At 35.8% G+C, this 20,560-nt stretch overlaps 2 protein-coding genes across 2 annotated transcripts; one reads left to right on the top strand and one right to left on the bottom strand.

Annotated features, from left to right (window-relative positions):
- The first annotated feature begins 1,807 nt into the window (after nt 1-1,807).
- On the top strand, nt 1,808-2,787 carry LOC117612535 (uncharacterized protein At2g29880-like). The gene is made up of 2 exons (XM_034341247.1): nt 1,808-2,068; nt 2,164-2,787. Exons 1-2 carry the CDS (start codon nt 1,808-1,810, stop codon nt 2,785-2,787), a joined length of 885 nt encoding a protein of 294 aa, XP_034197138.1.
- A 5,808-nt stretch (nt 2,788-8,595) lies between these two features.
- Nucleotides 8,596-10,796, bottom strand: LOC117613943 (exopolygalacturonase-like). The gene is made up of 5 exons (XM_034342567.1): nt 10,474-10,796; nt 10,050-10,361; nt 9,648-9,937; nt 9,273-9,498; nt 8,596-9,120 (listed from the first exon to the last, which is right to left on the bottom strand). Exons 1-5 carry the CDS (start codon nt 10,684-10,686, stop codon nt 8,890-8,892), a joined length of 1,272 nt encoding a protein of 423 aa, XP_034198458.1. The 5' UTR covers nt 10,687-10,796; the 3' UTR covers nt 8,596-8,889.
- Nucleotides 10,797-20,560: the final 9,764 nt, after the last annotated feature.

Genomic DNA, 20,560 nt, shown 5'->3' with positions numbered 1-20,560 from the left:
CTCTGTCGCTCTCTTGACCTTGTGAAACTGTCGACACTCAGATGATTTCGTGAGTGACACTGATTCTCATTTCTAAAGTTCTTCAAGGGAAAACGGCGTCGTTTCGTTAAGCTTTTGCACCTCAAACCCTTAGGTCCTGTTTGGTTCACGGAATAGATTTAAAAGGAAATCATTTTCCAATGAATGGGAATGAAAGATTCCTTTCTCAAGTTTAGTAATGTCGGAAAAGTAACCGGGAGATTTCACTTTGTTTCATTTCCCATGTTTGTTTTGAGTAAGAATGAAAAACAAAAGTTTGTATAAATTTCCAATTATACACATATTAAATCAAATAAAAAAGACGCATTTAATGATACGTTGTAATTATAAATTATTCATAAGGACAAAATAGTCATGAAAATTATGCATTGAATGTTGACTCATTTTCCCAAACTTTCCCATTATGAGGGAAAACACTCAAATTAAGAGGAGGGCTTCACTTTCCCCCATACTTTCTCATGTGCCAGACAACCATTTTCCATGCATGGACCTACCAAACAAGGGAAAACAGTTGAATTCCCATTTCCCAAGCCTCCTTTCCCATAAACCAAACGGAGCCTTAAGGGCTAACGACAAAAGACCTCTGATGGTTTGGGGTTATTCTCAATATAGATCATAAGGTTTCAATTTCATTAATTTACGTCCCAATTTTTTCAAATCTGACAAATTTAAGGGGGGTGTATTCAATTAGGATTATAAAGCGTTTAAAAAGATTTTAAAAATCTGGGTGTATTCAATTTGGATTTATACAAACTTCATGGGAACTCCGAAAGTTAAGTGAGTTAGGGCTAGAGCAATCCCAGGATGGGTGACCCACTGGGAAGTTGCTCGTGAGTTCCCAAAAACAAAACCGTGAGGGCAGAGAGGGGGGCCCAAAGCGGACAATATCGTACTACGGAGGAGCCGATCCCGGGATGTGACACTGGGTGTATTCAATTCGGACTTATATGAACTTTTAAAAAGCCCATTCAAATATGGGTGTATTCAATTAGGAAGAGTTATAAATAACAAAGACCAAAATAAATCCAACCTCCCTCCCAAGTATTTCATCAGACGTTTTTCTGTTGCCCTAGCTTTTCTCTCTGCAAAGACGAATAGCTTCCTTCATCCATCTGTGGAGGTATGCTCCCTATTTTTTCTTTGATCAATACCTTGTTGGGTTTTCTTTTTCCATGATTTTTTCTTCACCGTGTTTTTCTTGTTATTAGGTTTATGCTTGTTACTAGGGTTTATGCTTGTTTACTAGGGTTTATGCTTGTTTACTATTTTTTCTTTTGAAATATCTACATACGACTAGATAGAGATTTGAAATAATTGACAACCTTTCTATAATCGAACAAAAAACTGAGACAAATATAAATGAACATTAAAAAAACGAAAATCCAAAAATTTCAACTTTTAAATGCTGTTTTGGAAGCCTAAACGACCTCAAAAGCCCAAAATCTACCATATTGCATAGCAAAGCAATGACTTTGACTCGTGGCATCATTCCCTTTTCAGAAAGGTATCATACACCCCAATCGGAGTTCAGACGCCAAATCTGTAAATTCCTACTGTGTCCTTTTTTCATTCAACATAAGATGTGTCATGTTTAATCTATGGTTGATGATGTACATTTTTTGTATATTTTTTATGCTCTATTTTGTGATTGACATGATAAAATTCATAGCTGCACTCAAATGGAGTCTGAAAATACACAACGAGTAAATGGAAAAGGGAAGATTATAATGCTTGGACTGTGGAAGAGAGTAGAATATTGTTGCAACTCATGGTTGATGCTGCAAGCCGTAGATGGCATGGTGCTAATGGAATGCTCAGCACGGCAACTATAGAAACCAAAATACTCCCCAAGATTAATGAAAAACTTAGGTGTCACAAAACCTATTCTCAATACCAGAGTCGGCTGAAGTACTTTAAAAGAGAAAACCAAAAATATTCACAGCTTCTCCGTCACAGCTCTGGGTTTGGGTGGGATCCAACCACAAAGAAATTCACTACTCCTAAAGAAGTTTGGAAAGACTGCTTTAAGGTTAGGTTATTAAATTTTCTTTAAATAATTCCGTTTGGTAACTTGAATACATAATCTGTTAAATAATTATTTTTTAATTATTGTTTTTGTTATAGTCCCACCCAAAAGACACAAGTATTCAAACAAAAACTTGTGAGGACTATGAGGATCTGCAAATTGTAATTGGGAATGCAACTGCTATTGGAAGAAACTCATTAGGATTGGGTGATGATATTGATGCAAGAACTTTTAGGGCGGAAGATAGACATGTTGGAATAGAGGACTTTGTCTTTGATGATGAAAGTCAGGCTTTTATACCAAATCATAATGAACCACCACACCAAGATCCATCACTCGGACATTCTTCTTCATCCTTCCTCTTTCATGCCACTAATTGTGAAGGTCCCTCAGAAAGCTCAAGCCAGAGAAAACGAAATAGAACATATTTGGAAGGGAATGCTATCTCAAATGAGACCACCCAGCAAGCCATTAGAAGAATTAGCCTTAGCATTGATTCAATTGCCACTGACTTCCGGGGAGTCCATAACCTATTGGCAAAAAGGGAAAAAGAAAGAGAGCAGCAAAGTTATATGTGGGATGCCATTAAGGAGACCCCAAATTTGGATGAACGTGCTCGTTACAAAGCGCTCTCTTTGTTGAATACTAACACAAAAAAGGATGCATTTTTGAAAATGTCTCATGAGGAACGCTCAAATTGGATATCCTACAATTTGGAATGAGTGGGTTTTTTGAGAGTTTTTGAGAACGACTAGTTTGTTTGGAATGTTTGGTTTTTGGTATCGTTTTTAGGATGATATTTGGACTATTTGTTTTGTTTATCAAACATTGTTGTTTATGTTTAAATACTATATTGGTTATTAAATAGTTGATGATGAATTCATCAACTTGTTTTGCTTTTATGAAGTATGTTTGTTTGTGCTAAAACTAAACAGATAGAAGTAGAGCTAACTTACAGGTGGAGTGGGGAGTTTGGACCTGAGGAGCCTTCGGTCCGTAGCGCCCTTCCTTAAGGCGTAGTGCTGGATTCGGCCCGGAGAAAGAAACGGCAGGTGAGGTCTGGGACATCAGTGTGGCGCCGGCCAAAGACCCTTCGATGCCAAAGTTAGTGACTAAGAGCAGTTCTTTTGACACAGTGAAAGCACAAGTCAAGTAAACAGTCTTACCTCTTGGCTGGGCCAAGGGGCTCTATTTATAGAGAGCATTTGTGATGCTCTTAGTACTTAATTTCGATGTGGGACTCGTGGGAGTGTCTTCAGCGGTTGACACATGCCCTGGCAGGTTCTAGAGGGAGTTTCGAGGTTATCTGTCAGAACCGACCGGATGTGCTGACTTGGTGCTAGGCATCATATGCTGAAGGTTGGTGTGGGTGTGTCGATCGATGGCACTTACCGACTTGACGACCACGTATGACTCGGTAGAATATGCCGATTGACCCTTCGGCATGGGTCACTGAGCTGGTCTCAGCTTTGTTTACATTCCACGTGTCATGTCGTGAGTCGGGGGGAGGGGGTCAGATATGGTACAAACACTGTTTGTAATCTGTTTATTAATTATGTTTGTGACTTTATTATTAATTATGTTTGTAATTTGTTTATTAATTCTGGTTGTGACTTAATTATTAATTATGTTTGTAATTTTTTTTTATCATTTTGTTTAGGCGGTATCAATATATATATATATATAAATAATGGAGGTAGAAGAAATTGAGGAGGATGAAGAAATTTATGAAACAATTTGGAATTTATTAATGGCGATTCAAGCAGTAGCTCATGCATTGAATGAGATTATGATGCATAGTGAAGAAATTGAACGTCCATTAACTCGGCGACCAATTACTATGAAGGGATGTATTATATACATCATGTATTCAATGACGATCCAGAGCATTTCCGAGAAAGGTATAGAATGTATGAATTTGCTTTTCGTTAAACATAATTTTATTTCATATTGTTAAAGGAAAATATGTTATGAATTTGGTTTTTTATTTCATCTTTTTTATATACATCAATGTTACTATATACGTTGACAACATTGAAAGTACTGCGCAAATAGGTACTGTGCATACGAAAAGTACTGTGCATATTTGACACATCATTCATGGTCAAATAGGTACTGTGCATACAAAAAGTACTGTGCATTGACACAGCATTCTTGGATTATTCTTTTCATTTTGAACTGTGCATATGTTCTTCCATTGCAAACAAGTACTTTTGGTTTTTGCTTTGGGTAACAAAAACAAATTTGATTGAAAAAATTCAAGTTTCTTTCTTTAAATGACAAGGATGGGGATAAAATGAAATATACTGTCTACATAAGTCTGGAATAAAAGCCTATCAAGTTGTATGAAAGCTTAAGAAAGTTTATTAAAAAAATTATACAGAAGTCTTCTGAAAGTCTATCAAGTTCTATATTAATTATAAAGTTCCATCAAGTTCTATGAAAGCTGGCACTTAAACAAAATCTTTTTGAACGCTCTAGAATCCTAATAGAATACACCCTCCTAAGCTATTAAATTGATCGTTTGGTTAGACGTTAACTGATGATGTGTCAACTGTGGGACCTACTTACTAACCAATCCAAAATATATATATATATATATATATATATAAAATTAGAAGAAAAAAACCTTTAAAAAACCTAGCCTCCTCCATGCCAAGCACCCCCTATTCCCCACCCCATCTCGCCGACTCCTACTTCCCAACCTCGGTCTCCCACCCTCTCTCCCTCCATCTCATCTCCGTCTCTCAGACCCTTTGTGACACCGTTTCGCTATCCCAGAAATGCCAAACCCCCAATCTCTCCGTCGGCAAGCTCAGCACTCAACGTTGATTCAATCCTCACTCGCCTCCACTACCACGTCGCCAAGATTTTGATCAAGAGTGGCATCCCCCTCGACGCCTAGGTTTGCTTAGTAATTAGCAAACCAATGGCCAATCATGGTAATTATTAGGGGTGGGTACTCAAACAGGCGAACCGAAAATTCGAGCCGAACCGTACCGAACCAAACCCGAAAAAAACTGAGTTGATTAAAAAGTCAACAACCGGTCAAAAATCGAATCGAACCGGTTTCGGATCTAGTTCCATGTCTTCAAAAATCGGACCGGGCCGAACCGAACCAGTCAAATTAAAAAAAATAAATTCAATATATATTTATATTTAATGCTATATTTTTAATTTCACTAAAAAAAAAAAACTAATATTTATCCAAGTTCAATTTCAAAATATCTCTCTTTTCTAACTTTAATATTTATATTTTATATAAAATTGAATAATTTGTTAATTTTCAAGTAAAATAATAATATTTCATTTGAGAATTGTATTAAAAAATAATTTAAAATAATAATTTTTATAATATGGTTCAAAACCGAATCGAAACCGAAACAGATTCAAACAGAACTGGACAGTTTTGGAAATTTTTTTTATTAAAATCGAACCGAACCAAACCGGATAAATAGTACCGGATTGGTTCTAATTTGAAGCAAAAACCAGTCCAAACCGAACCGTGCCCACCCCTAATAATCATTATTCTTCCAATTTTTTGTGGGTTAATAGTTATACCAGAATATTGCAAAGGTTGGGTGATTCTCCAGATTGTATTGCAAGGGTTGGGCCACCATGTGTGGTTCTGTATTTTTGTTTGTTCTTTGTGATTTTGCTGGGATGGGATTATTGCTCGGGTTGTATGGTCAGGAGTGGGGTGGATCGCGTTGCTGTTTGGTGTGACTTGGTGGGTGTGGGCGCTGGTTTAATCGTACAAATGGAGCTTCTTGTTGGTGGTTTCCCTTTAATGATACATGTAGTTTGTTTCAGGAATTTATCGAGACAATAGTCCAAAATATCGATAATATCGACGAAATATCGAGTATATTATTGTTTTTTCAGATCACGATATTTCAGAATATATCCATACACATATTGTATAAATATCAATAATATCAGAAAATATCGATGTCCATAATTTCGCTCACACTTCAGCAATATTTTGTCAAAATATCGCTATAATATCGTTATAATATCGAAAATATCAAAAATATCAATGTAATGCAAAAAAGGAAAAATAAATCAAAAAATGAAGCACACACGCAAAGGAAATTCAAACCCTTGCAATTTCACTCATCCAACGCCTTAACCACCATGTTGCTTTTGTTTTTGAGATAATACGCAAAAGGGAATTCTATATGGCACTAAGTCATTCATGTATCTTACTATGCAATGTATAAAGTGTAAAATATTGTAGTAAATCATTACATATAAATGATTATGGTGTGTTTAATCATCTTTCATTAATTACATACATATTTTCTACACTCACAGTGTTTGTCAGCTCGCTATATAATCAACTTAAATCAGTTAAACCCATCATGCAATGCATTTCTTTCCAATTTTTTGTGATAAACTAATAGATAATTGACTAAATAAACATCCTCCAAAGTTTCAATAAAATTTTTCAAGTTTTTCTTACAATTTGCGTGATTTTTATTCAACTTTTATCAATATCAATAATATCCCAATATTTCCATTGAAATTTCCATGTTTTTGGACTACCGATATTTCTTATACCATCGATATTTTAGACATTGATTGAGATAACTAAGGAGCCCGGAGTCATTTTTTGTAGCCAAATTTGATGGCATACTTGGACTTGGATTTCAAGAGATATCAGTTGGAAATGTTGTACCTGTGTATTTCATGAGATTATGAGTTTCTGCTTTGTTTGAGTCAGGTTGTGTTTTCATCAATAGGAATTAAGAGATTTCATCTTGCTATGTTTCTCAGAGGTGGAGGTGGCTGAGTTGAGGGGATGGGGAACATGGCGGCGCTGGGTTGTTGGGCAAGGAAGGGGTTGGGAATTTTTAAGTTTTTTTCTTTTTTTAATTTCAGATTATTCTTATTTTATTATTTTATATAATTTTTTTAATTTAGGTATTGGTTAGTAAGTGGGTCCCACAGTTGACACGTCATCAATTAATGTCTGACCAAATGAACAACTTAACGGAAGGCTTAAATTGGTCAGATTTGAAAACATTGAGGTATAAATTGATGAAATTGAAACCCCATAGTCCATATTGAGAATAATCCTAAACTTTCAAGAAGTCTATTGTTGTTAGCCCTAAATTAAATTCACTCTTTTTTTTGCCCTTTTTTACAAGGGAGTATAGAAGATTTCATTTCATATAAAAAAGAGCTGTGAAGCTGCAAAAATGATTGAGTGATACTATCAAATAGCAATATTTGTGTAAGAGAGTTTTTCAAATAGTATTATGATTGTAACAAGGTTTTCAAATAGAAGTATCATTATAGCAAATAGTCTCGTTATATCGATATCATGTCGATATATTGCCAAAACTATTACTGCCTATAGTGTCTATTATTTTGATTACAAACAGTCTTTTTTTTTTTTTTTTTTGTTGTTGAGAAATTCTAGGATTTTATTCATAATTCAGCCAAAAATGCCACTAGCCAGAAATAACCATTACAATAACAAAGCGGTCTAACATCAAAATTAAGACACGCATGATCACGCACGACCACTAACGATCACGCATGATCGAAGAAACTCTGACATATGCATTCCAATTAAGATTGCAAACTCAAAATAATCAAAAAGAGATAAAGCTTGAAAAAACCAAGCCATAACAATACAAATAAAACTCTCATAAGGGAGAGATGAAAAGTTCTCACAAAGGAGAGGTGAAAAGCTCTCACAAAAGAGAGGTGAAAAGCTCTCACAAAGGAGATGTGAAAAGCTCTTACAAAGGAGAGGTGAAAAGCTCTTATAAAAGAAGAGGTGAAAACTACACATGGAACCCAAAGAGTCTCTGTGATTTATTCTAAACATAAAGAAATCGCAACAAGGATGGTGGTGGAGATCTGAAGCGGAGACACAGCCGCTTGTGATGGTTGGAGGAAATCATAATAAAATAAAGATAAATAGGAAAAACCTTTTGTCTCTCTGAAAATGAGGTGAGAAGAGAAGGAGGAAGAGAAGAGGGGAGAGGGGAGGAAGAACAGTGGCTTCCTTCACCCCCAAAGTGAAAACGGATTTAGGAGAGTTTTTTGGGAGAGAGGGGGCTAGGGTTTGGAAGAGAGAAAATCTTTTGTCTACAATTTGATACCTAACGTTTCAATAAAACAGTCTAAAAGTTTCGATATGATTTAAATAAAGTATAAATATTTTGTCCATAATGTCAGTTTGCTGCAGTAACAGTGGTATTTGAGAGGAAATTCCTCAAAATTATTAGGTGTGCCTAAATTCATGTCCATACATCACTAGTAAAATGATATATGTGAAGTTACTATATATATTAGTAGATCCTACAAGTGTATGGCGAAATGTTCTTCGAAACGACGAAGGCCATCCCTTACAATAATGAAGTTGCCTGTCTGAGTCTTACAGCAGACTCTTGGTGTTATAAGTGCCACTGATGTTGTTGTTCTTGATGTAAATGTCACTAAGCTTCACTTGAATTAGCATTTGACAAATATATACAACAGATAAAAGGAAAAGAAAAACACACACACATATATATACCGAAAGAATAATTTATATTATTTATAAATTTTGGGGGGGCCATGGCCCCTCTGGTAATCAGAAGCACACCGCCCCTCTGGTAATCAGAAGCACACCGAGACTGATGCTGCAAAATAATAAACCTTCCCCATTTGAGAGATGAATACATATGCATCAACCCCAGAGACACCCCCAATATTAAATCTTCTTCTTAAACCCAAGATGCTCTCCTCATCCTCTTCGTGTATATATACATACGTATATGTAGCCAAGCAGGACAAGGGTGCTTGTCTTCAACTAGAGCAGGCGCTTAATGGCAGGCTGGTGGGTTTTGTATGCCACCAAATCCTACTTCTGCATTTTTGCATATGGAGGTGATAGGCCCGCCATTGCTGGGACCAATGTAGTTCAAATTGATGTCCCGAAGCTCAACATTTTTGCAAGGGAACTGGCTGCTGCAAATGAAATCCACTGCAATCTTTGATGCTGTGGTCCCTTTGATGTTTATGTAGTGAACATTGCTGATCTGTACGCGTGATGGCTGCAAAAAATTCAACGATAGAACGTTAAAAATTTAAGATTAGGATAAGTCATGGTTCGATCTCATTCGATGTACTAGAAAATTGGTAAAATTGAAGAAGGTAGTAGTTTGTGAAAAGGAGGCAGGTTTGAAGAGAATTAGTTAAAACAAACCTGGTTCTTGTTGCAGCCCCCTGCGCAATACTCTTGGTCAATTATGATGGGTTTCTTAACATTCTGCATGATAAGGTCCTGGAAAATCATGCCTGAGGCTCGGCTTGGGGTCGATCCTGGCCATGATTTGATTCTAATCCCATTGTCTGTGTTCAAAAACGTCGTCTTCTTCACGATGATCCCCGTCACGTCATTTTCATTCTGGTACTTGCCAAGGCTACCGATACTGCCATCCGTAAAAATGGGCATAAAAATTCAGCCATGAGACAATTTGATATGTTATGTTGATAGACCGAGAAATATGGACTATGAACGACGTTACAATATTATAGCAAAAGGGTTTCGAAGTCATTAAGAATTGAGTTATGCATGTACCTGATGCCATGTCCAGGGCCACAGACAACATTGTTGATGGCAACGTTGGTGGATCCCTGAATCATGCCAATGCAATCATCACCAGTTCCAATGTGAACTCTGGCGATCTTTATGTTGTTGGAGTTGCTGATGTGGATGCCGTCAGTGTTGGGGCTTGTGTCAGGGGCAGAGATGTTCACTCCTCGCACCCTAATGTTCTGGCTGTTAGTGAGGAAAACGTGAACTCCTTTGCTGTTAAGGGAGGTGATGCCTCGGATGACCCCGTTTTTGACACCGTTAAATTTGATGCTCTGCATAATTATTTAAGTAAATAAATAAATTAAACTAATAGTTAAGGTCGGTTTCTTACTTATGATGGTATACAATTTAGAAGTTAATTATAAATCATTAAATTAAACTTACAGCTGGGAGTGGACTGCAACTGCTGCAGCCATCAATGTTTTTCCAGGAACTTGAACCTTGCCCATCAAAGACGCCATTGCCTGTGAGGACCAAGCCCTCTACACGTTCAAACAAGAACCAGAATGGTTCTTCATACAAGGAAATATCATTCAGGCCTTTGATGGTCCCTGAAACTTGAACAACAATGGGTTTTGAGCAGCTGCATGGCCCTTGAAATATGACTGGCCCAGTTTTGAAAGTCCCTTTTGGGATTACAACCCTTGATCTCCCGGTGTGGTTGCGGCATGCTGCAATCCATGTTTGTATGAAAGCCTGCGCAATTTACAACCAAAAACCATCCATTTCTCTCATTAGACCCAAAATTTAATTATCATAATTAAGTGTACGAATAATACTAATATTACTAGAGTCACTAAATTTTTACAATGCTTGAATCGCCAGACCCATCAGGCTTGGCGCCATGATCCAACACGTTAAAGATTTTCTCTGTAGGATCCACTTTGTCATGGACACCCAAATTAGTGCCACGGAAAATATCGGGCACAACCTGGGTAACTGCGGTTGCGGAGGCCTGACAGGCCAGTGCAGCTAAGCACAAGATAAGAATGGCGTGGCTCGACATTCCTGCAATGGCCATGGCCCCTCCCCTTCAAATTCTGGGTCTTACAAACTATATATCCAGCTATGATTGGTAAAACAAAATAAGCCTCCGGGGGAGGAGGCTGTTATGAAGATGAATTAATTCTCTTTGTGTGCGTGTAATTTATAGGTGCTTGATTTCATGTCGCTAATTAAACCAAAATTGTTAATGGCAACCGCTGCTGTGTGTGAGGAGGCTCGAACTATACGGTGAAGGTTGGATTAATTAGTTTTGTCATTGTTGGTTTTTAGTTGGTTTGCCTAAAATTGGAGATATGCTTTGTGTGTGTATGCATGGTGCAATGTCGTCCTTCACTCCCTCTGTTGTAGCCTACTTCTTCTCCATTTTGCCTTAAACGTCTTTTTCATATCTTTGCCTCGCCCACCAAATTATCACCAACATTCTACCCACCAGCATATGGCAAGATACCGAAAGCAGCAATATAATTTTTTTCTTTTCTTTTCCCTTTTTCCTTTTGGTTAGAACAAGAAAAAAAAAAAGCTAGGCTAAATTGTATTAACGGTCCCTGGACTAAGACCAAACTTTACTTATCGTCTCTCATATTGTTAAATTGTTACGATATTGCTTTAATTATGCCTCCACTTTCAAAAATCGTCATTTCCGTCATCTCAAGTCAACTTTTCCGTTAAAAATCATGACATGGCAAAGACAAGTCCTACTTGGCTTGGACAAAAATGTTTTTACACACAAAAATTTAAAAAATAAATCATATATCTCTCTCTCTCTCTTTCTCTCTCCAGCCCCGATTTCATCCCCCAACCATATTTCTTCTCCCCCTCCCCACCAATTTCTTCACCCACCCAAATTTTTTTGCTGACAAAAAAGAATGGCCTCTTTGTTTCTTCATGAGCCAAGCAGGACTTAGCTTGGTACATGAAATTGAAACATGCATGGGGAGTGATCTTCAGTGTAGCCGAAAACCCAAAAGGTGATGGAAAACAATCCATCCTCCCACTAAGGAGACGGACAATGCAAGCGGCTCACCTAGATACGATTACAAGAAGGATCTCGATTGTAGGAATAAATAAGTGCCTATTTCATCATGAATTTCTCTTTTTAAATTGCTTTAAATAGTAGTTATATTTTAATTATCAGCGAAGACATGGAAACCATTAGTTCTGTTGAGTACATGATGAAATCGACACAAACAATACTAGGGGCATAAAAAGAACGCCATGGGATTATCAACAAAATGATAATCACCCATCAACCAGATTATCAGCAATTTGAAATTTCATCAAATATGAATACCCGTCAACCCTCTGCTTCTTTGTTTTGACCAGATTTGGGGTGGAGGATGGGTGCTGGGGCTCTGGGTTCGTGGGTGCTGGGGTTGCATGCTACGGTAGAGGGTGGCTATGAGATAGGTTTGAGGGTTGGAGCTTGTAGGTGATAGTCATGGGGGAATGAGGGAAGAAGAAATCTTCGGGGGAAGAGGGAGAGCGCACAGGAGGGGAGGGGGGAGACAGAGAGAGAGAAAATTATGAATTTCCCGATTTGCCCTTAATTTTGACAGAAAATTTAACTAAATTGACGGAAAGACCAATGATGCAACATGAGATTTAATTGAAACACCACCGTAACAATTTAACAATATGAGAGACGAAAAGTAAAGTTTGGTCTTAGTCTAAGGATTGCTATAATTTTGCCAAAAAACTATTTGCGGTAGGTTCCCACTTCTTGTTTGACTGGTCCAGATATGCTTGTTTTATAATGATATTTTCTTTTGGCAAAAAAAAAAAAAAGAAAAAAGAAAAAAGAAAAAAGAAAAGAAAAGAGAGAGGATATTTTCTGAGAGTTGATGATATTTTTCTCAAGTAAAAAGCCTATGATTCCCCATATTGATGATATTTTCTCAAGTCCTTGGTGAATCTGATTCCTCATTTGACCCAAAAGGACAATTAATAATTGAAGATCAGTCTACATCTATATCAGCCAGAGGGATTTATTAATTAAAACAAAATTATTTTATACATATCATTTGGTCATTGAATAATGCTACTCTTATTACATTTGTATACTACATTCCCATACCACTTTATGTGGCAAATGAGGTGGACAACCACATTAATTAAATTTATTTAACATTTTCTTTTCTTTTATGATTTATTAACACTTTAAAAAATACTGTTAATTAACATTTCTTTATTAAAAATACACTTCATTGATTTAATTGATGTAACATATGATATGAACATACTACAACATGTGGTATAGAAATATGAGATAAAATGTGGTAAGTGTAGCATTACTATTTGATAGTTTGGTTAGCAAAACAGTGTTATTGTGTTATATATAAAATGATAATCTACAAATTCTCGGTTTGATGGAATATTCATCACACAAATTTCGAGTGTATCTATGGTCACATACATAATTCCTATATATGATTTGGAATTTTGTAATACATTTGTTAGGATTGAAACAAGCACAAAATTAAAAATTTTAAAAAAAAAGCACTATTGACATTTCCCTAGCATTATAAAGTTGAATTAATGTCCAGTCATCCATTTCTCTTTAGTCTATCCTAAATCCTGAATTGTACAATAGATTACCCTAAATCCACCTTACTAACACGGATCCTCTGGTTGTTTTTTCTCAATTTGCTTGACTTTTCTTTTAAGCATCCCACATCATTTAAAAAATATCTAAAACATGACACCCCTTATTTTTGCCTACAATCTTCTTCTCCATCTTAGCATTTGGACAGCCGAACTCTTTTCTCTCTCAAAACCAAGCCCAGCAGAACCTCTTCTCCTTTCAATCACTCTTCTTCTCCAAGCATATAATTTTTTCATTTTTCTCATCTTTCAATTCAGGAAATTTTCTATAATATTTGAAGCCCCTTGTAAAACTTGTTTTCTCCTATTTACCCCCACAAAAGTAGCCACACGAATCATATTGGGACTTAATTATTTCAGCAAGCAAGGCAATCAAAGTTGTTTTTTGGTTTCAGATATTGGATTCAAAAAACAAAAAATTATTTTTAAAAAATCAGAAAGAGAAAAATTAAAAAACAGACTGCATGAAATACTGTGTTTCTTGGGAAAAAAATTAAAAACCCCCGAAGCTGCAAAATTGAGTGTTTTAATAAGAATGATTCCCTTACTGAGTATTACTTATTATTTGATTTAGGATCAATATCAAAGAATTCTATTGAACGTTTTTGTGTTATTAGTTATATTTAGGATATATAAAAAAGAACAATATTGTCCAGATTGTACAGTTAAAAACTTTGAGAATCAAAGTATGGGGAAAGGGATCGTGGGGAGATGAATGTTGTTGGTCTTTTTTTGAAGAGGTAGTGTATTAGGGTGTATCAAGGGTATTTTTGGTAGTTAAATAAGGTGTACTTTGTTAATTTTACATTTTAATTAGGGCGTACTCAGTTAATTTTAGGGTTCATTTAGCAGCACTCATAGATTATCTCTTTAAAAAATCACATAAATTGACGGGTATTTTTGTAGAGCTCAATTTGTATTGTATTTCAACAATTTGAATCGTCTATGTCATAGATTATATCGCTTTAAAAAAGCACCCGAATTGAACTTTTTTAACCATTTGATTGAATAGTAGTCATTTATTAAGTGTGTGTCTATTTGTCTCATCACATTTATATATGTTTGAATGGTTTACAATTTGTTCAAATAAATGAAATGCAAAGTGGATGAACCCTAGAAAGTGTCGTATTTGAAAAATATATAAATAAAATGATAACCTTACACATATTTGTTTATTTTATATAAATATCACCACAAACGTAGAATAAACAGTTGCAAAAACAACAGAAAACTTCTAATACTCAAAAAACATCCTTTAGCTTACATGATAGAAACAGAACAACTGCCTTTTTCCACAACACTTCTATTCAACTGAGCATCTTATATCTTCTTCAGTTGCATTATTTGCAAAATTTCAACTGAGCATCTTATATCTTCTTCAGTTGCATTATTTGCAAAATTTGTTCCTCTGTTTGCAAATATGAAGCATTTTTCAAACATCTAGCATATTGCTGAAACATCTATCACTAGATCACATCTTACAAAAGTTATTCCTCTGTATTTTTTATCACGAGGGTCTAAATTGTTCCTAAAATTAATCGTCAATTGTTCAATACATATAAATTACTAAATGATTTCCAATTGATTGATTTTTCGTAAAAATGATGTTTAAATTATGATTTAGGAAATCAACAATTCCGATTATCATCAAAACCTTTTTTTCAAGCTGCTAATGACTTGATCATATCTTCAGTTTCGAATTAATGAGAGAGAGAGAGAGAGAGAGAGAGAGTAAAAACTTTAAAACATACACGATGGAGTAGTACTGATATTACAAGTAGGGAATAATTAGAAAGATGTTGGAGTACATACCAAATGGACTTCATTCACACATATAAATATACACACATGTACTATACTATACTATACTATTCATACCGTATAATTAATTAAGCCGCATGCTTCCCTTAGTAATATAATTAAACAGCTCTATATCTAAAGCTGTAGGAAGATTTAGCTTATAAACAAAGGATTAATAGTAGCCAGGGTATTGGTTTCAGTACAAATGCATTCATGATCATATTCAGTGACCAAAATCGGTACTTTTTGTGACCAACTTGCTGGCCAATAAACGTTTTTCTTGTAGTGTATCCCACCATAGATTCGCAATGCTTCATTAGAGCTGATGATAGGCTTATTGTAATTAGGCCGTTGCAGCTTCTGTGGAGGTCCATGATTCTCCATGTTGGCTGCCGCTGCTGCCGCCACTGCGCCTCTATATATACCTTCTTGATAATCCTGAGAAGGTGTAGGAGAAGAGGAAACTTGATTCCCCATGTTAATTACCACTTAAAACTGATTACAAGTTTTGCTTTGATTTGAATTCCTTGGGGTCCAAGCCTCATTATATAGTAGTCCCATTACTCACACAAGCTTATAATAATACTTCACCCTTAGGGGCCCGCAGAATGTATATGATGTTATATAGGACTTGCATGCACATTCTGCTTAATTAATTAGTTATAATTCTTTGAGTAAAATAAATGAAATTAATAGTGCGCTTCTGGATTTAGTATATATGCTATACATGCTTTATTCTTCTCATACCATTAAAAAATAGAAAAAAGAGGATTTGCTGCGTCCTTGCCATTAAGAGCAGCCTGATCATTCCTAAGAGGAGTTGGGTGTCTCCCTGCACGGGCTGGTTGGTGTTGAGAAAATGGAGGCCTCTTGCCTGGCCGGCCATGGAACTTGTCTAGCATGGCAAAAGCCTCCCTTCACTACTACGTTTGACTATTTGCGCGACAAAAGTTTGCGCGACGAATACATGTTCGTCGCGCAAAACGCAATAAAGAGACGAAAAAAATTTATCGTCGCGCAAAAAATTTAAAACTTGCGCGACCAAAGTTTTCGAAGCGCAAAACATCTTAGCTTATAATAATACTTATTACCCATTACTCACACAAAGCTTATAATAATACTTCACCCATAGGGGCCCGCAGAATGTATATGATGTTATATAGGACTTGCATGCACATTCTGCTTAATTAATTAGTTATAATTCTTTGAGTAAAATAAATGAAATTAATAGTGCGCTTCTGGATTTAGTATATATGCTGTACATGCTTTTATTCTTCTCATACCATTAAAAAATAGAAAAAAGAGGATTTGCATGAGTCAGTAATAATTTGATTCCGTACTCCATAATTTTCTGCTTTATATTTTTAGTTTATTTTTTAATTAGCCTATTCATCTTCTCTAGGCGTTTGTTAGTCATCTTATAGATATTTTCATATTTGATTCAGTACTTCATAATAAAAAATAAATAAAAAGAGGAAAGAACAGCTAGATTGATTCTTGTTTTCCTGTATCCTCTAGTGCTTTTTTGTTATTGCAGTTATGATATTAGATTGAGTGTGAGATAAATGATGAGCAGACCAAAAACCAAACGAAGATATTGTTATTATTATAACAATAAGATCTCTTCACCTTTCGAAATGATACTTGCATTTGATATTTCTTTATTTATAATAACACCTTTCATTGTAAATTAGCTTTCTATATATTTCTAGCACTATTTGGTGAATCAGATCGATTCACCTATGTAACATATATATATATATATATATATATATATATGTGTGTGTGTGTGCATGTTGACAGGTCTAATCAATCTAATAGGGTTTGTTGATGCAATTTCAAAGGAGTTCAAGCCAGACAAACACACATATACCCATGTTAAAATTCACATTGACCATTGACGCGTTGAGTTAAACTTTATATCACATCACCATCTTTTAAGTTAAACTTTATGTGTCGTATTGATCACATTTGCTAACACATCGATAAAGATAAATCTCTCACTTTTATAAGAAATATGACCCACGAATGATGATGGGTAATGAATGTGAAACTATAATATGCGCACGCACCCACACCACATTTCTATAAGGATGAGAAATTGCCAAGTCAGTCTATGGCGAACCTTTAGAATTAGGAGTAGTCAGTATAGTGCATCTGATACCAGCGCTGACCTTTTCGCTCTCTACTTCAACTCTATATTTCTTCTTTATTATTTTCTTACATGAATAAAATTCTTTGATATTGCAAGGAAAGTTGTTTTCTTCCCTTCTTTGAAAAGTGATTACATAAAAACAAGAGAGAGTATGCAAGAGAGGAGGGGCTAGCTTTAAATATATTTTATATAACATAAGAAGTGATTTGTACATATAATTACAAGCTGACACATATACATTTAGGTGCAGAAAATAAGCTAGCTATCCAAACCACTTCTACATCTGATATACATACATATACTATATTACAGAGAGCTTCATTAGTTAACTAATTACTTATACCAAACTAAGTTGGTAATAATTAGCGGCGAACCTTGGTGTACTCTCTTATCTCTATCCCCCCAAATAACAGGGCTGCGTCCTTGCTATTAAGAGCAGCCTGATCATTCCTAAGAGGAGTTGGGTGTCTCCCTGCACGAGCTGGTTGGTCTTGAGAAAATGGAGGCCTCTTGCCTGGCCGGCCATGGAACTTGTCTAGCATGGCAAAAGCCTCCCTTCCAAGCTTTGCTAGCTCTTCATGTTCAGTAATTAACACTCCCCCGTAGATCTCTGCTGCCTCAGTGCTACTAAGATAGACGTCCTTTATCTGATGAGGCTTCTGAGCTGGAACTTCCACCGTCTTTACAGGCCTTCTGATCTGATGATGAGGAGGAGGAACATGATTTTGATCCATGTTGGGGTATGGATAATATTGTACCTGTTGAGGAGGAGGAAGAGGCCTTACGGTGACAGTCTTGGTGGGCCGCCATGGTACTCGTCTCTCATGGCAGGTGCTGGGAAGTATGAAACTTCTTCTGCAGGGTAGACATGATCATATAGCACGGGACATGGGTGCCTGATATGATAAAACACTTTCTCCTTTTTCATGGTCATAAAGCCATGCCTTGCCTTACTGAAACAAAGGTTAAGAGACAAGCAACATTTATAGTCGTGAGAGTCACAGAAGCTCACAAGTGGGCTATCTGATCGATCGTGTGATTTTCTTTTGATGCTTTTCTTTTTCGTAAAATAATAAAAAGTAATTTCTTATACTTTAGGGTCTGTTTGTAATAGCTAACTAGTAATTAACTAGTAGTTCTAATAGCATATTGATTCCCCATATTGATGATATTTTCTGAGAGTTGATGATATTTTTCTCAACATTTGTATACTACATTCTCATACCACATTATGTGGCAAATGAGGTGGACAACCACATTAATTACATTTATTTAACATCTTCTTTTCTTTTATGATTTATTAACACTTTAAAAAACACTGTTAATTAACATTTCTTTATTAAAAATACACTTCATTGATTTAATTGATGTGACATATGATATGAACATGTCACAACATGTGGTATAGAAATATGAGATAAAATGTGGTAAGTGTAGCATTACTATTTGATGGTTTGGTTAGCAAAACAGTGTTATTGTGTTATATATAGAATGATAATCTACAAATCCTCGGTTTGGTGGAATATCATCACACACTTTTCGAGTGTATCTATGGTCGCATACATAATTCCTATATATGATTTGGAATTTTGTAATACATTTGTTAGGATTGAAACAAGCACAAAATTAAAAATTAAAAAAAAAAAAGCACTATTGCCATTTCCCTAGCATGATAAAGTTGAATTAATGTCCAGTCATCCATTTCTCTTTAGTATATCCTAAATCCTGAATTGTACAATAGATTATGCAAATATTAAAACCAAAGAGATATTATAGATCGAGAATACATGCACGAAATACGTATGTAGGTACGTACATATTCCATCAATTACAGGCTTATCATGAGGACGGGACAACTCGCTGGCATATTGTCTGGCGGGAACTTTCACAGGGTCAATCTTTGTTGGATAACCACGGAAGTCATGTCCATTGGAAATCCAAGTTAAGAAAAAAAAAAGAAAAAAAAAAAGATACACGCTTCGCAGATATATAGGGTATATCTAGTAGTTAAAAGGATCACTAGGAGGAGAGGAAGAAAGGCTGGCTATGTTTCTTGTGTACCAAGAAAATTAAGGCTAATTGGGTCGAGGACCATATTCAGTAATTACCACTCCCTTGTACAGCTTTGCTGCCTCAGTGCTAGTAAGAACGCGGCCCTTTGCCTGATTAGGCTTCTGAGCTGGAACTTCCACCGTCTTTACAGGCCTTCTGATCTGATGATGAGGAGGAGTGACATGATTTTGATCCATGTTGGGGTATGGATAATATTGTACCTGTTGAGGAGGAGGAGGAGGCCTTACGGTGACAGTCTTGGTGGGCCAGCCGCCATGGTACTCGTCTCTCTTGGGAGGTGCTGGGAAGTATGAAACTTCTTGGTATGGGAAGACATGATCATATAGCACGGGATATGGGTGCCTGATATGATAAAACACTTTCTCCTCTCTCGTGGTCATAAAGCCTTGATAAAAAGCCATGCTAACTTAATTAAAAGCTGAGAATTGAAGTAGAACTAATTGATCAAGGGGAAGCTAGAGCTAGCTAGGTTTGCCTTGCCTTACTGAAACAAAGGTTAAGAGCCAAGCAACATTATATAGGAGTGAGAGTCACAGAAGCTCACAAGTGGGCTGTCTGATCGATCTTGTGATTTTCTTTTTATGCTTTCCTTTTTCGTAAAATAATAAAAAGTAATTCTTATACTCTAGCAACCAACAAATCTGATAAGACATTACCATAAGAATATTGTTCTTATAAGTAATTCATGGCTTGTTTCGTAAGTCTTTTTGAAAAAAAAAATCAATGGAGGAGGGACGGGAGTGCTTTCTAACAGTCTTGGTTGAGAGCTAGTTTGTGACTTGTTTTGTAAGTTGGGTCCTTGAAAGATGGATGGTGGAAGTTTAATTAGTAATTTCGAGAAATTCCTATAACTTTGAGGAGTTCCATTCTTGTGATATTGTATGTTTAATTTTAAATAACTTGAGTTCAAGCAAATCCCTGCATGGCAAGTTCGAATTTGATAAGGATAATGAAAGTGATATATATTTTTTATTGATTTTTTTTTTTTTTCAGTGACGATCTTTAAATTGCGAAAATTTGTTAATAACTACTCTCGTCCGCAGTGCCTCAATCAAAATTGAACCTTCAAAGGATTTGGTTAAGCAGTGAGCAATTCTGGTAAGGTTTGGCCACGAGTTACATATATATATATATATATATATATATCTAGAGATATTTAGTGATATACCCATTTCTAGCACTAATATTATAAATAAACCCTACACAATTGAATTCCTATAAACAAACCCAAAAAAAAACCCAAAAAATGATAGCTAGCCTT

This window comes from Prunus dulcis, chromosome 1, assembly GCF_902201215.1.
Source record: "Prunus dulcis chromosome 1, ALMONDv2, whole genome shotgun sequence".
Classification (NCBI taxonomy): Eukaryota; Viridiplantae; Streptophyta; class Magnoliopsida; order Rosales; family Rosaceae; genus Prunus; species Prunus dulcis.
The sequence above is the reverse complement of the archived record's forward strand: the minus strand, read 5'-3'. Positions and strand labels throughout refer to the sequence as shown.

Excerpts from the sequence above, each read along its gene's own strand:
- LOC117612535 (XM_034341247.1), top strand. The coding sequence starts at position 1,808 with ATGGTTGATGCTGCAAGCCGTAGATGGCATGGTGCTAATGGAATGCTC. Across the intron at positions 2,069-2,163 it reads TTTGGAAAGACTGCTTTAAG|TCCCACCCAAAAGACACAAG; the intron begins GTTAGGTTATTA and ends TTTTTGTTATAG.
- LOC117613943 (XM_034342567.1), bottom strand. The coding sequence starts at position 10,686 with ATGGCCATTGCAGGAATGTCGAGCCACGCCATTCTTATCTTGTGCTTA. Across the intron at positions 9,938-10,049 it reads GTTGCAGTCCACTCCCAGCT|AGCATCAAATTTAACGGTGT; the intron begins GTAAGTTTAATT and ends ATAATTATGCAG. Across the intron at positions 9,499-9,647 it reads GGCCCTGGACATGGCATCAG|TATCGGTAGCCTTGGCAAGT; the intron begins GTACATGCATAA and ends TACGGATGGCAG.